At 39.5% G+C, this 15,703-nt stretch overlaps 1 protein-coding gene across 1 annotated transcript in view; it reads left to right on the plus strand.

Moving 5' to 3' along the window:
- Nucleotides 1-4,123: 4,123 nt before the first annotated feature.
- CHIC2 (cysteine rich hydrophobic domain 2) overlaps nt 4,124-15,703 on the plus strand; it is a 57,051-nt gene continuing 45,471 nt past the window's right edge. Inside the window, exon 1 of the mRNA XM_010996984.3 lies at nt 4,124-4,763. Within this exon, the coding sequence (XP_010995286.1) occupies nt 4,645-4,763 (119 nt within the window). The 5' untranslated portion in view covers nt 4,124-4,644. The remainder of the gene's footprint in view (nt 4,764-15,703) is intronic.

The following is a 15,703-nucleotide window of genomic DNA, read 5'->3' on the forward strand; positions in this document are numbered from 1 at the left end:
ACAGAACTAGTCCAGAATATCACAGGTCCAGGGCAAAGGACCCAAAGGGACCATTTTGATAGGAGCAAGATGTGTCTCTTAAAGGTGGTCAAGGCGATCAGAATGGTGACAGATGTTCCCCATTAAGACAAGTTCTAGACTGTAGACATGCAGTCCAACAGTTTCTGTCAGCACCCCTGGCCTCTGGCTTTCCTTGCTTCTGCTCCTGCAGCTTCCATGGGTGTACATGTTCACTGGGACCTCTGCATCATCTTCTTTTGCGCTTCAGCCTGTGCATTCGCTTCTTCCTCCACCTCGTTCTCATGGCACAGAGGCTTCTCAGAAGATGGCATTAAGGCCGGGACCTCCTCTTTGATCTGTTTGCAGTTTGGCTCTGCCTTCCTTGCTATGGTCCAACCACACTGTCTTTACTTTGTACCTAATTTGGGCCATGCTCTTTTCTGCCTCAGAGTCTTTAAGCATTGCTATAGACTGAATGTTTTGTTCCCCCAAATTCCTATGTTAAGATCTTAACCCCTCAGTGTGACAGTGTTAAGTGTTGGGGCCTGTGGTAGATGATTAGGTCATGAGGGCAGATAAATAAATTTCTGTTGTTTATAAGCCACCTAGTCTATGGCATTCTGTTACAGCTGCCCAAACGAAGACAAACATGCCATTTTCACTACCTAGAAATTTCTCCTCTCTTCTATTTCCCCACCCTCATACTTTGACACTTTGACACTTAAGTGTCATTTCCCCAGAGAAGAATTCCTGACTTCTCAGTGAGTTAAGTCCATCAACTCTTATGGTCCCCTGTACTTCATGGGACTAACCACAATCCTAATAGTTAATTATTTTTATAATTATCTGTCACCCTTCCCCCATGGCCTTTCTGCTTCATGAAGGCAAGGACCGTGTTTTGTTTACTACCTTATTGCTAAACCCTGGTTCCTGGCAGAGGGTATGGCATGTGGGAGTAATTCAATGGATATTTGTTTAATGAATGAATGAGTGAACAAACGAGGCCTTACTTGCTGTCTTAGTCAGCTGGGGCTGCCGCAAAAAAGTACCATAGACTGGGTGGCTTATAGACATTTATCTCTCACCAGTTCGGGAGACTGAGAGTCTCCAGAAATATCAAAATGCTGGCCCGTTTGGATCCTGGTGAGAACCAGCTTCCTGGCTTGCAGGTAGAAGACTGTCCTCCCACCAAGGGGAGGGTGGTGGGAAGAGCAAGCTCTCTGATCTCTTCTTATAAGCACACAAATCCTATCCCAAGAAGCTCACCTAAACCTAATTACCTCCCAAAGGCCCATCTCCAAGTGACACATCACCTTGGGGGATAGGGCTTCCACACGTGAATTTTGAGGGGACGCAATTCAGTCCATGGCACATGTGCTACCTCACAGGACCCTTGACAACCCCATGACACAGGTCCCATTTCAGGATGGAAAAAAGGAAGCTTAGAAAGTGGAACCTGCCAAAGGCCACTCAACTAGGTGGTGACAGAACTTAGAAGTTTTCAAATCTAGGAATATTTGCCTTAAAAGCAACTGCAGATGTGTTGCCTCATGAGGCCCCTGAGGCACTATCTTGTTTGGATTTTAGCCATTTGCTGTGAAGGTAAAGGTGAAAGTATGTGAAGCAGAAATATAAAGGGGAGCTGGGATGTCAAGAAGCCTACGCTGCAGAGCACAGGAGAGCACCTGAACGCTGGAGGGAAAAGTTACTGAGAAGGTCTTTTCCGTGTCCCCAGGAAAAGACTGGGAAAGGTGTTTGACAGGAAACAGGACTCGGGAGGGCCGGGGGCGGGGGTAGTTTAGGATTATGATTTCAACAATCATCAGGGCCGTGTTTCACTCATCTCCCCTCACCCTCTCGGCCTTCTTCTGGGTCCTGCACCCTTTTGCTGGCTCTGACGGGTTTTCCAGAACAGGAAAAAGAAGTGCAAAATAGGAAGAGCAAAAACAAGGCAGCCTCTACCTTACGCTGAGGTGGTGGGAGTTACAAAATTCTCTCTGTTGAATAGATCTCAGAATAAGAAAATTTCTCCCAAACAGAACCAGTGTTAAGATAGGGATGAGGCTCTCACAGTCCTTGGAAGCCTAACTAACTCATGATGTTCTGGAAATAGCACTAGTGACAATAAATCTCAATTCAGATAACATTTATTGAGCTCCTTCTCTGAAGCAGGAGCTGTGGAAAGTGCTGGAGATTTAAGGAGCTGTGGATGACCTCCCTTGGGAGGTTGTCAGTTATGTGATAATTTAGATACTTTGGGGCACCAGCCCCTTATCTTGGCCACCATTCCTACAGAAAGGTGAATTCTCAGTCACAGCACACAGGGTGTGGACCATGCCTGGATCATACAGACCTTCCTTCATCTGGTTCCCTTTTCTCACCCTCCCATTTGCAGCCATTCCTTTAACTGAGTGCAGCCACTTGGCCTCCCAGTTCTTGCCAAGAAGGAAAGTCAGGAGCTTGACCTATCCAGTGCACTAGAGTTGAGGTCTTGAGTTTGACCCTTAAATAGCCATTTGACTGTAAAGCAGCTTCTCTGAAACTAAAGAATAAATTACATCCTCCTTGTTACCTCACAGAGTTCTTGAGGAATATTAAATGATGTATATGTGCTTCATAAACAGTAATGCAAAAACAAAATGCAAAAAAAATTGTGCTAACCCTCACAGAGTCAGTTAGTTGGATGGAGCCTTAGGCCCTATTGCTACCCCGTATTTACTATGTGCCAGGCTCTCTTTTAAGCATTACACATGTTTTAATCCATTTCATCTGCAGAGCAGCCCAGTGGGGTAGTACTATTTATTATTCTTATTTTGCACATGAGGGGCAGAGAGATTAAATGACTTATCCAGGGTCACATCATAAATGGCAGAGCTAAGATTCAAAGGCAGGCAGTCAGGCTCCAGGGCCCACTATTAACCACCAAACCAAGCTGCCCCCTGTCTGCTCTGTTACCACCCAGTCACTGTATACTTCTCTGGGACCACTTGACAGAATTATGATTGCTTGCCTTAGTGATAAATAAGCTACTGGAAGGCAGAAACTCATCATACACACACACACATCCACACCCACAGTGCCTGCCACATAGTTGGAACTCAGTAAATATTTATTGAATGAATAAATGAACAAATGTCAAGAGAGATATACAGGAAGCCTGATACAATCTACTGTGTTTTTTATCTTTTCCTGTCTAACTATGCTCATTTCCTTCAAGCTTTACCAGTAGGATGTTCCTTGGCATTTCACTGTCTTAACTGCACTTTCTCAACTTCAACAATAACCCATCTAAACTACTTGGAAGTGAACACTGTACTTGGAGAATATTCTGACCCACACTGGTTCCAGTATGACTATTCTCTCCTGTCTCCCCAGTGGATGCTCATTATCCAAGATCTTTCAGGAGCCCACTGCTGCCCCTAAACTGTATGCCTGGGCAGGTTCTTTAAAACCACGTAACTGATGTGACCCTTGGGCCTTTATTACTGGTCTTAGACCATTAAATGGAATCCATAAACTCTTCCCTCCCCTCTCTTCACCTTTCCTTTCCTGGGAGGAGCTATAAGGAAGGAAAAGGGATTCCCTAAGGTCTTAAGGATAGAAAGAAGTGTGTAGTTGATGAAGCAGTTGGGGCAGGAAATTGCATCTTCTAATCTGGAATCCAGAGAATTTGTCAGTTTTGTTTCATGGCATGACTACAATGAGTTCTCTTGTAAGAAAAAAAAAATCAGCATCATTGGCCTCATATATTGTACTATATTTAAGGGGATGATGGGATAAGATGTTTGAATTTGGATATGTTTTGGAAAATTCGGTATTCTAGTAGACAAAAATATGTGCGGTGTGTCTGTTGGGTTCCTTAAATTGGAAAAGTACAGGCCCTGGTTCTCATCACAGACTAAAAAAAACCGACGAAAAGAGAGATCCGATGATTAGATAAACTGGCAACCACACGCACAATAAATTCTCTATTCCAACTGGGCTTTTTATTTTCAGTTGTTTTGGTTAGAGACTACTTTGGGAGTCTAAGTGCTCCACTGGACACTCATAGCGCTGCTCTTGGAGCCGGGGTCAACGCCACCAGCCCCCAGAGCCACTCCCCCTCTCGCATGGGTGACCCATCTGCCGGAGGGCGGGGCCGCGCCGGCGGGAGCGCGCCCTCGAGGCGTCACCGGCGGGTGGAAGTGGAGGAAGGCAGGCCACCCGGGGGAGCGCGCAAGGCCTCACGTGCGCGCTCTCGCGCGTCAGCTCGCGCGCCCACGCGCCCGCCGGCTCGCCCGCCCTGCAGTCCCGGGAAGTCTCGCGATGCCGTAGCCGGGTGCTCCCGCTGCGGGTGGCTCTGGCTGTTGCTGTGGTTGCCTGAGTTGCTGCTGCGGCGGTGGCGGTGGCGGCGGTGCTGGTGGAGGTGTCGGCCCTTGGGCGGATGTTGACATTGTGTTGTTATTGCTGACGGTAATGGCGGCGGCGGCGGCCAGGACCCCATCTCCTCTGTAGCCGAAGGCGAGACAGCCCAGAGCGAACTCCACGGCCTCGGAGCTCGCGGCAGCGATTCCCCTCAGCCTCCGTCGCTTCGCCAGCCCGTATCCCGGCCCCCAGCCCCACTGGAGTCAGGCCCCTTCGGGCGGGGGGCCTCGGCGGTTCAGGATGGCGGATTTCGACGAGATCTACGAGGAGGAGGAGGACGAGGAGCGGGCCCTGGAGGAGCAGCTGCTCAAGTACTCTCCGGACCCGGTGGTGGTCCGCGGCTCCGGTCACGTCACCGTGTAAGGCCGGAGGAGGGCGAGGGCGAGGGCGAGGACGGGAGGTGCAGGGCTGGGCGGGCCCCCTGGCTCCACGGGGGCCCTCTCTCCTCGGTGTCCGTCTTGTGTCGGAGGCCTGTGGGCAGAGTAGGCGACCAGGAAGTGAGAACTTGCTTGATTTTCATTTGTCTGTCCCCACTTCGGGGACAGACACTGCCCTTCCTCCCCTACACACCCCTCTTAGCAGGCCCTGCGGGCCTGGGTGCTGTGACGGATCCCAGAAGGGAAGGTTATTCTTTAGGGTCTGCCCTTCCGGCCACCCCTTCAGCTTCGGGCTGCAAATACACGTATTTTATGAGGCGCCTCCCCCTTGTTTTCTCTTCCAGTTACCCTGTGCTTCTGTCTCCTCGGCTGTGCCTTTGAGCCTAGTGACATGCGGCTCAGAGGCCACATCTGGGCCGAGTGAGACCCCAGTGACAATCGGTAGTGAGTGGTTCACTGTTGTTGTGTCGATTTCACACATCCCCAGCGGTCTCCACAATTTCTTGCAGAATCAATTCCTGTGGAACTAATGCAAGTTCCTGTAATTGTGTATGATAAAAATGTGTAGATGAACATATATATTTATGATGCGGAACGATATATGTTTACAGATAATTTAAGAAAAATCTACGTGATGGACAAACACTGCTCAGGTTACCGAGGGTTCTCTGTAGCCTAAGTCCCTCCTTTGGACATGAACTCTGGGATGCTTCTTCATTTGATAAGGGTTCCTGTTAGTCCAACTGGCAACATTTGAAAGTCCGATATTATTCAAACAATAAGGAAGGAGAACTTTCTGAAAGGTCATGACTAATAAAGGAATGTGAGGACTTGAACCAAATAATGAGCTGTCCGGAAGCAGGAAGTTTTGTAATGTTTTTGAGAAGTCCAGAGTTTTGTACCACTTTAAGTATTTATACTCTTTTTCATTTTAGATCTTTTGTTCAAGTCATAGATCAAACTTCATGCTTGTCAGATATATCCACACTTCACCTTTTTAGTAAAACAAAAGGGCCAGCAAGTCTGAGACTGTCTGGAACACTTTTCATTATATTTTTGGTACAGGGTGAGTAGGATGTGCAGTGAATAACTTCGAGTGAAACAGTAGGACTTCTCATATAAGATAGTCAGCAAAATCCTTGCATTTCTCAATACGTGATATGACCAGCCATATTGTTGTTTGGATATGCTATGTAATGCTTTGATTTCTTTAGCACCTGTTAGTTTTTGTTCAGGTGACTTAACAGGATAAAAACACTGCATTATTACTGTCACAGTGCCATGGGAAGACAATGGAATTTATCACCACAATAACAGTTACTTAGTATTTTAACTGTTATCACCAGTAGAATTAAGAAATATAACCAAATATTATGGATATTAAATCTTTCTTTAACATATATCATAGAAACTTTTAAGTCTCATAGCCTGCCATTTAAGTTTTGTTTGACTGTTAGGACCTTTTTACATTATTTTAAACCTAAGGAGTGTATGGGTGCTTAAAGAAGAAATTTTCAAAATTTATCATGGTATCTGCCCACTCTTCCCCTTATATTCTTCATATCAAAGAAAAGCTAGCAAGATTTTATTTTAAAAGGTGCAGCTATGGTTGTAATGTTTCCTCTGTTTAGGGAAAAGGAAAGCTAGGTACTTTGTTGGGCATAATGGAAAGTGTAATAGGTGAAGTGCTCAGAACCAAATAGGTGATTAGTAAATTTGATTTTAGTTGGCTACTTAGAGAGGCTAACAGGGTGGAAGAGGTTAACAGGTGGTTCTCACTTAGTTGCCCATTAGAATCACCTGGAGAACTTAAAAAAATATATATCCTTGTCTTTACCCCCAGGCCAGGCAATTGAAAGCCAAGTATCTGAGTGAGGGTCCCAGGCTTGGATACTTTTTTTGAAAAGTTCTACAGATGATTCAAATATGTATCCAGGACTGAAAACCACTATTCCAGAGTATAAGAGGAACTGCCACCAGTAAGGAGTATGCCTTTCTACATGGGGAGCTGATGTTTCTGTGGTCTCCCTCAGCATCTTCCCTTTCTTTCCTGTTGCCTTGGTTCTAAGCTCTGGGTTCAGATCTACCCTCTGCCACTTCTTGGATAAATTATTTATCTATGTCTCTTTATTTAAGATAAGGATAGTTATAGTTTCTAACTTTTAAGATTATTAGGGATTAAATGAGACAATACTTTCAAAGACTTCATCACATTGTGTGGTACTGTGCTTACTAAATATTAGCCTTCATTAATTATCATCCACACATATAGTATTCTACTTTGAGAAACATAGGTATAAAGCACAGTGCTAAGAAATCTGAACTGCTGTTTTCAAACCTAATAGTAATTCACTTTAGCCTTGTTTTTCTATTGCTAGATGACTTGTATGAGGTTAAATTGTTGTGAGAAATATTTTGATGAGAATTGATAAGAATCTTTCTGCATTGAAAACCTAAGCCTGTTTTGTGGTGACATAGTTAAGTATAGTAATACAAAACTTTTTTTTTTACATGACTCTGTCATGCATAATTCAGTCATACTAATGCTAATAGGACCCCAGTTAACACCTATAAAAGGTTTTGAAATTGGTGCTTATGGGTTGCTATACCTGTTGAGCATGTTCAGTTTTTCTTTCTTTTAAGTGTAAATGAAAAGAGCTATTAAAACAATTATAATAAGACTGGTTAAGCTTATCACTGCCACTGCCCTACCCTCCCACCCCTCCACCAACCACACTTGTTTTTTTTTTAAATTAAGGAGCTGTTCAGAGCAGTTTTCCCTTACCAATTTGAAAGTAAATTATGTTGTAAACTGAATCATCTGTAATCCAGATCAGTCTGAAAAGATATAGATTCATCCACATGGTTTTTCACAAATTTTACTTTCGAGTAGACCTTTATGGTTGAAAATTTCTAGTCTTTTCCCCCTCTACTTTAATATATTATAATATTACTCTTATTTTATTTTAGAAATCATTATATTCTCATAGGGCATAATTTGGCATGTCATTATAGTAATGTAAGAAAGTAAGTTACCTTCTATTTACTGCTACACAATCAGGTCTTGGTTACTTTTGGAGTATAGATTTGGGGGACATAAAATTGGATCTAAAATGTATAATTTGCCCTAATAAAATCTGCTTTAAGTGTGGTTTTTAATAAAATATTTTCATAGTGACCCCAAATCAGACTTACACTTTGTACTTCCATCATGATCAGTATTCTTTCTTGACATTGTTTTAGATAAATATAATAATTTCCTTCGTAGTTAGATTTGTATGTAGCAATATGGAACAAGGTGGCAGCTCCAACAGGGAGAAATCTTGTGCAGAAGAATATTTTGAGGAAAAGTGGTATTGAAGGAAGAGAGGGAATGATAAGTTCCTATTATTGCATAATATTTATGTACATGTAATTTAAAACTCTAGAGCTCACACTTAAATTAAGAGTAGATTTCCTATGTGTGTGTGTGAGTATGTGTATTTCTCATAATGTAATGAAGATGAGAAATAAAGTGATTATTAGGTGGTTTTGGCCAGATTGGTTAATATTTTTAAATTATGGCATTCTTTGCCCCTCATAATTTGTGCAAAATATAATGACTCTTGGTTGAAGACTAATTTTTCAGAATGATAATAGTGATGTGTTAATCTAAAAATTAGAATTTAAAGCTAGTTTTAGGCCAGTATTTCCTAGCTAATTCATCGTTATAACTGACATTATTTGCTTCTGTCTCATTTCGTGCCCTCCTAAATCAGAATCAAACTTGGAGCTTTCCTAGGGCATGCATAATCTTTGACTTCTGACTTCAGCCCTGTCTTAAAGCCAACTTATTTTTACTGAGGTTTGTTTCTAATGTTATTCTCTTCTGATTTCACAAAATTATCATATCTTTGAGTACTTCGTCTAAGATATAATCTTCACATCTCCACAAATAATTCCTTATCCTTCAGCACCAGTTTTTATCAATGGCTGTAGAACATCGCTCTCTTTGTCTTCATCTCAGGTATGCTGTGGAAAATTGAAAGATTTAGAAACGTGACTTGAAATGAAAGAATCTGGAAACATTTTGGGATACAATAGGGTCTTTGCATAGGAAATGGCACAGAAACACTTTAGTATTTATTGAACTTTCAAATGGTAGAGTTAAAAAAAAAATTGTCTGTCCTGAACTGTCCTTATTTCAAGACTGCTCCTAGATGCTGTGGTTAAGCAATAAGAGGCATGAATATGATTTGCCCAAATAACAGATTCACTTCAATTAAATACTTTTTCAAAACTTCATAACTCCCATCTCCTTTCCTCCACCCAGTATAGTCATTCCATTTTTAAAAGATTAAACTTTTTGTTTTGACATTTTTGAAGAACTTACTGATATTTCTCCATAAAGCTGTGTAGTTCTTTGAGGACAGGAATTATGCTTATTGGTCTTTATTTGTCCACTACTTAATATAATGTCTGGAATATTATGGGCCCTGAAATGTTCTCTAAATAAATGAGGTAATTGTATACATCTTTGGACCTTATCAGAACAGTAAACTGAAGTTTCCAAATTTTGCTATATTTTAATTTGAAATTCACAGGCTATTTCAGTCCAAACAGTTTAGTGTGGGATTTCTGCCTGCTAACAGATGTGAAATTAACTAATACTTAAAATTTTATCTGACTAGCTAAATGGAATACAGAGACTAAATGATGGAGAGTAAATTATATGAAATTGTTTACAGTGGTAAATAATCAAATAGTACTATTATTCTAAATCATGTTACTCATAATAATATTGCTCTAAAGAATAGTGTTTTTGAGAGCTGCTCTTGAATTCCAACTTGAGTTTATATTCCTATCAGGTTAAACGCCCAGTATATTAGACCAACTATATACTCAGAAGGGAATCTTTTAAGTCTCTATAGTGTCTATGTCTGGTTTAGCTTTCTAATCTACTATAAAGCTACTCAAGATTTCACTCTTAATAAAATTAAGCTTTTAAATATAACATGTAGCAACAAATGCGGTTAGGTACCCTTACTCTAGTATCTTCTGTGTAAGATTTGTTGGTGCCTTTCATGATTTGTTTCAGAATCCATTTATAAAGTCAGATCTTATACCAGTGTTTCCATGTTCATGTAGTCTAGCTTAATCCCAGTACAAGATTTCTTAAATTTACCTGGTTACCAGAATCACTAAAGATATTTAAAAATATATATATACATTACAAGTTTTTATCCGATTCATCCTCAGTCAGAATCTTTATGGGAAGAGTCTAGGAATTTTTATTTTTAGTAAGAGCTTAGGTGATTCTCATATCAAACACATTTGGAAAGCAATGGATGGTACTGTGGAAAGAGCATGGTCTTTGATGTCAAGCTAATTTCAGTTCTCAGAAACTTTCTAACTGTAACCATTAATCCTTCAGAACTTTAGTTTTCTCATCTGCTAAAGGGGTATCTACCTCAGAGATTAGGTGTCAGAGTCAAATAATTTATCTGATGACTTGGAACCATAGTAGGCACTCAGCAAATTATTGCTTACCACTTTTTGTTGTTTATCCCTTCATGCATATTTTTTTGGTTAATCTTTACCATTTTCTTGGAAATAAGTCTAAAAGGTGACATATACTTTCCTGCTTTAAAAGGAGATCCTGAGCATAAATCAGAATTATCTGATTGAGGAAATGTTTAATCAGAAGCAGATATCAGATTGTTACACAGTGATGTTCTTAAAGGCTGTTGAGGTATTTTGTGGTTTGAGGGTCTTAAAATGGTGCTTTCTTTGAATTTCACATGTGATGGCTTTTGCTTTCTGTTTACCTTCTTTTCCTCTTAATTGATCAGCTGTAGGTTGGAAATGAGACAACCAATCTTATTAGAATGATGTATAAAGAGAAGTTGATTCTGAGTGCTGGGATTTAGATACTTGAATGTTAATACTTGAGTTTTAAGTTACTTGTTTCCTCAAGGTATTTTTGATTAATCTTTCATTATCAACTGTCTTACTGACATTTCTTGATAAGTAATTTAACAAATATTTATTAAATTTTATGCTAAGTATTATGTGAGGCTGTAAGTATATGGTTTTGAATGAAACACACGTAGTTCCTCTGCCAATAGACAAATTATGTCTGAGAAAATTGCTATGAAGGAGCTCATTCGATTCTGTGATAGAATCTAATGGGATCAGGGAGAACCTCTCTGAGAAGGTAACATTTAGGAAGACTGAAAGAGTCCTGTGAAAAGCGCTGCAGGTCTGGAGAACTAAGGCACAAACAAAGGAGGTAGTGCCTTGAAATGAGGTTGGTGAGCTCAGTAGGGACCAGAAAGGATTGTATAGAGATTAGAGTGAAACTGGGTAGAGTAGTAGTTGGGAGGCTATTGGAACAGTACAGATGAGATGATAGTGGCTTGATCTAGGGTGATGGACTTTAGATAATGGAGATATTACAGTTCTGCCTGTAAGCCATCAAATTTCCCAATTTTCCTATGAAGTATGGCAAAGTATAGCATCGGCCACTTTTCCCATCTCATTCCCCAGTTGTGGGGTTTTTTTGTTTGTTTTTGTTTTTGTTTTGGCTTTGTGGAGGCTGAGGTCGAGCAACTGTGGCTGCCCTTACTATTGACTGGAGACTGCCTTGATGACATACCTGCATTTCCTGTTCTCTTGCCACAGGGCAGCTAGTATGCCAGAACAGCATGAGCTGGAAGTGGAGAAGGGCTTTCCCACAAGATCGTAGGTTTTGAAGTGAGGACCTTTGTACACTTTAGCTACAAGATGTGTGGTGTTTTTGACAATGGTCTGCGCTTTAGATTTGAGGAAAAGATTTGTGCTTTTTACATCTTTACTCTTAAAACTAACTGTATATATAAGGGCTGAAGTTTTCTCACAAAGATCTGGAAAAATGATTTTCTTCTTAAGCTGTTTTCCATCCTGCATCTAGTAAATGAAGTTTACTTAGGGTAGAGTTGGTTGGAATTTGGGTTAACTTACTTTTGCTTTTTTGACTGATAAGAAGTGAATGTGTATATATGTGTGTATCTCCGTCTGCCTGTCTGTCTTGTCTGTATCTATCTGCTTCCTGCTAGAGCTCCTTGTTTTATTCTCTTTGATCTTGAATTTTAATTACAATAGAGTCCTTGGTTAGTCCAGTGAAGGAATTCCTATTTACCCAGCCTTCTTCCCTGCTCTTTCTAAACTATTTAATTGTAAATGTTACTTGAAATTGATATTTTTGTAGTCTATAAACCAATTCAAGTATATATGATTTCTGAAATGAACATAATTTATCACCATTGTGTTGCTCATAGTATTTATACAAGTATGAAGAATATTCCAAAATGTATATAAATTAGATATAGGAATTTTTTTTTCCTTAGTCTGGTGAAGATAATTTAAAGTAGTTGAGTTGGATTAGTTGAATCCCTATACAATCAGACGTTAATACCATGAAGTTTAATCAGTGTATATTTGCATAGCTTTCACTATTTAACAACATGTGTTATTAACTGTTAATACTTGAAAATATAATCTTAATAATTGAAAATTAGTAAAATTCTAATGCTATTCTATTATAGAACTGTATATAATGATAAGGTTTATGACAGAGTGAATGTAGTACATGATTTAAATAAGTTTTTGATTTCCCTAGCTTATGAAGAGATTATATTTTCACAGAGCTGATTGAACCCAAATGTTCAGAATTTGGTCACACAGTTAAAATTTTTAGACTTATTCTGAGACTCATATATTATATGTCTCCAACTCCAGGGATTCTGTATCTTCTGAGTAGACATAGTACACTTTCAGTTCTATCCCTCTATGAGCCACATTGATATTCATGTGTATATTAAGGCAGCCAGATAAATTTAAAGTGTGATTTTTATGCATTAAAATCTGTCAATTTCATCTATGGTTATGACTTCATCTCCCCAGATAGCTGAAAAGCTAATTCCACTGAACTCAGAGTTCAGCATTAGGAAATACGTGCCATCTTCACTCACCCTCTGCATAACCCATGTGTTCACATTGAATCTGAAATTTCAGGTTCATATGTTCAGAGGTGTTATATCAACAGGAAGATAAGATTCTCCGAGCCCATAGATTTGTACAGATTGAGTGTCTCAGAGTCCAAAATATCCAGAACTGAACTTAAAATCTTCCCCCCCAAATCAGCTACAAATGCAGCCTTCCCAATTCTTAATTGATGGCAGGTCTGGCATCTTATTTCCTTAGACTAAAAGATCTTTGGCATATCCTTGATGTCCCTCTTTCTCTTTCACTGCATCTAATCTGTCAAGAAATCAATCCATCGGCACTATCTTCAAACTGTATTCAAAATCTGACCACTTTTTACCATCTCGACTGCTGGTGTCTCTTTCTGTGTTACACTTAATACTTTTCTTCTTCCTGCTCCCCCCTTTGCCTTTCAAGCTTTACAATCTTTTTGGTACATCTGCTACATAAATCAGATCATGTCTCTTCTGCATCCAGACTTCCCAAAGCTCTCCACCTCCAGAGTTAAAAGTTCCTTTTAATAGTCTTCAAGACCCTACCTGATCTGACCCATCATTATTTCTCTGATTTCTTTTCTATCATTCTTTCACTTGTTCATCCCATTTTAGTCACATTACTTTCCTTTCCATTCCTTGAATTATTCTAGGCACACTCCTGGCTTAGGGCTTTTGCACTGGCTGGTTCCACTTTCTGGACTATTCCCCCTAGATATCAAAATGGCTAGTTCCTTCACTCTCTTCATATCTTTCACAGTTGTCTTGAGCCCTACCCTCCCTTCTACTTAAAACTCATCTACCTTTCCCTTACTCTGTGCTTTTTCTTCTTTCATAGTGTTTCCTCTGTTAGAACTTGAGGTGAACCAGACTTGATAAAGTCTACAAACTTTAGACAACCTTCCCTTGCAAAGAGGAAAACTCACTTTTTTGAGAAGAATAAAGTTTTAAAACGTTCTCCCTGTTTTGCAGCAGCTGTTCCACCTATAAAATGTGAACACAGAAAGCCTTGCTATTTTTTTTTTCTTAAAAACTTTGGGATTGTGTTTGACCTTTGGGCCATAAATGGCCTGAGAAGCAGGTTGTCTTACGTGAGACAAATAAAGCCAGAAAGGAGATTTGCTGGTTTTTTTTTTTTTTTTCTTTTCATTTTACTGACATATAGTTGATTTACAGTGTTTCAGATGTACAGCAAAGTAATTCAGTTATACATATATATATATTTTTTTTTTCCAGATTCTTTTACCCCCCATTATAGATTATTGCAAGATACTGAATATAGTTCCCTGTACTATACAGGAGGTCCTTTGTTTATCTATTTTATATATGGTAGTGTTATCTGTTAATCCCAAATTCCTAATATATGCCCCCACCACTTGCACCTTTGGAAACCATAAGTTTGTTTTTTATGTCTGTGAGTCTATTTTTATTTTGTGAATAAGTTCATTTGTGTCATTATTTTAGATTTCACATATAAGTGATATATATTTATTGTCTTTCTCTGACTTGTTTCACTTAGTATGAGAATCTATAGTTCCATCCATGTTGCTGCAAATGGCATTATTTCATTCTTTTTTATGGCTGAGTAATGTTCCTCTGTGTGTGTGTGTGTGTGTGTGTGTGTGTGTGTGTGTGTGTGTGTGCGCGCGCGTGCGCGCACTTGCATGTACATACACCACATCTTTATCAATTTATCTGTTGATGGACATTTAGGTTGCTTCCATGGTTCTATGTCTTGGCTGTTGTAAATAGTGCTGCTAGGAACATTAGGGTGCATGTATCTTTTAGAATTTGTTTTCATCTTTTCTGGATATATGTCCAGGTGTGGGATTGCTGGATTATATGGTAACTGTACTTTTAGTTTTTTAAGGAATCTCTGTACTGTTTTCCACAGTGGCAGCACCAATTCACATTCCTACCAACAGTTTAAGAGGTTTCCTTTTCTCCATACCCTCTCCAGCTTTTATTATTTGTAGACTTTCTGATGATGGCCATTCTGGCCAGTATAAGGTAATAAACCTCATTGTAGTTTTGATTTGCATTTTTCTAATAATGAGTGATGTTGAGCATCTTTTCATATGCTTACTGGCCATCTGTATGTCTTCTTTGGAGAAATGTCTATTTAGGTCTTCTGCCCATTTTTTGCCTGAGTTGTTTGTTGTTGTTGTTGTTGTTGTTTTATATTGAGCTGTATAAGCTATTTGTATATTTTGTAAATTAATCCCTTATCAGTCTCATCCTTTGTGAATATTTTCTTTCATTTTGTAAGCTGTCTTGAGATTTGCTTTCCTGAGATAATATACCTAGTTGCTGTCAGAACCAGGATTAGAATTCAGACATTCTGTCTCTCCATTTAGTTGCTCTTATGTTTTCACCACAATAACTTCTTTGTGCTTTTCAACCTTTGTCTTATTTGCTTGGATTCCTGGCCTCATGATTGCCCATGTTTGCTACAGCTATTTAATGTTGCCTGACTTTCCTGAACTCAGCACCACCCTATGATCCCTTTTTTCCTCCACATTACCCCCTGACCTTACAGAATTTGGCAGAAAGTTGGAATATTTGACAGTTAACATTAGACATTAGCCAGTTTTATCACTGGCTATTCTATTTGCTAAGCTGTTTGAAAAGAATATTTGTGAAGTCATTGAGATCTGGACATTCTCTAATTTATCATTATCCAGAGTGGATGTTAAATGACAACATTGCCCACTTTATTAGAAGGATGACAACCTTAATAAAAATATAGCATACATTTACATTGTTTTATAGTAATAAAAGCAGTTAAACATACAGGGTTTATGCACTGTTGATGCTTTATGTATATGAACTCATTTAATGAGTTAGGCATTTTTATTATCCCTGGTATCTAAATAGGGAAACAGGCTCAAAAAGGTAACTGACTTGCTCAAAGTGACATACCTA

The sequence above is a fragment of the Camelus dromedarius genome, chromosome 1 (assembly GCF_036321535.1).
Source record: "Camelus dromedarius isolate mCamDro1 chromosome 1, mCamDro1.pat, whole genome shotgun sequence".
Classification (NCBI taxonomy): domain Eukaryota; kingdom Metazoa; phylum Chordata; class Mammalia; order Artiodactyla; family Camelidae; genus Camelus; species Camelus dromedarius.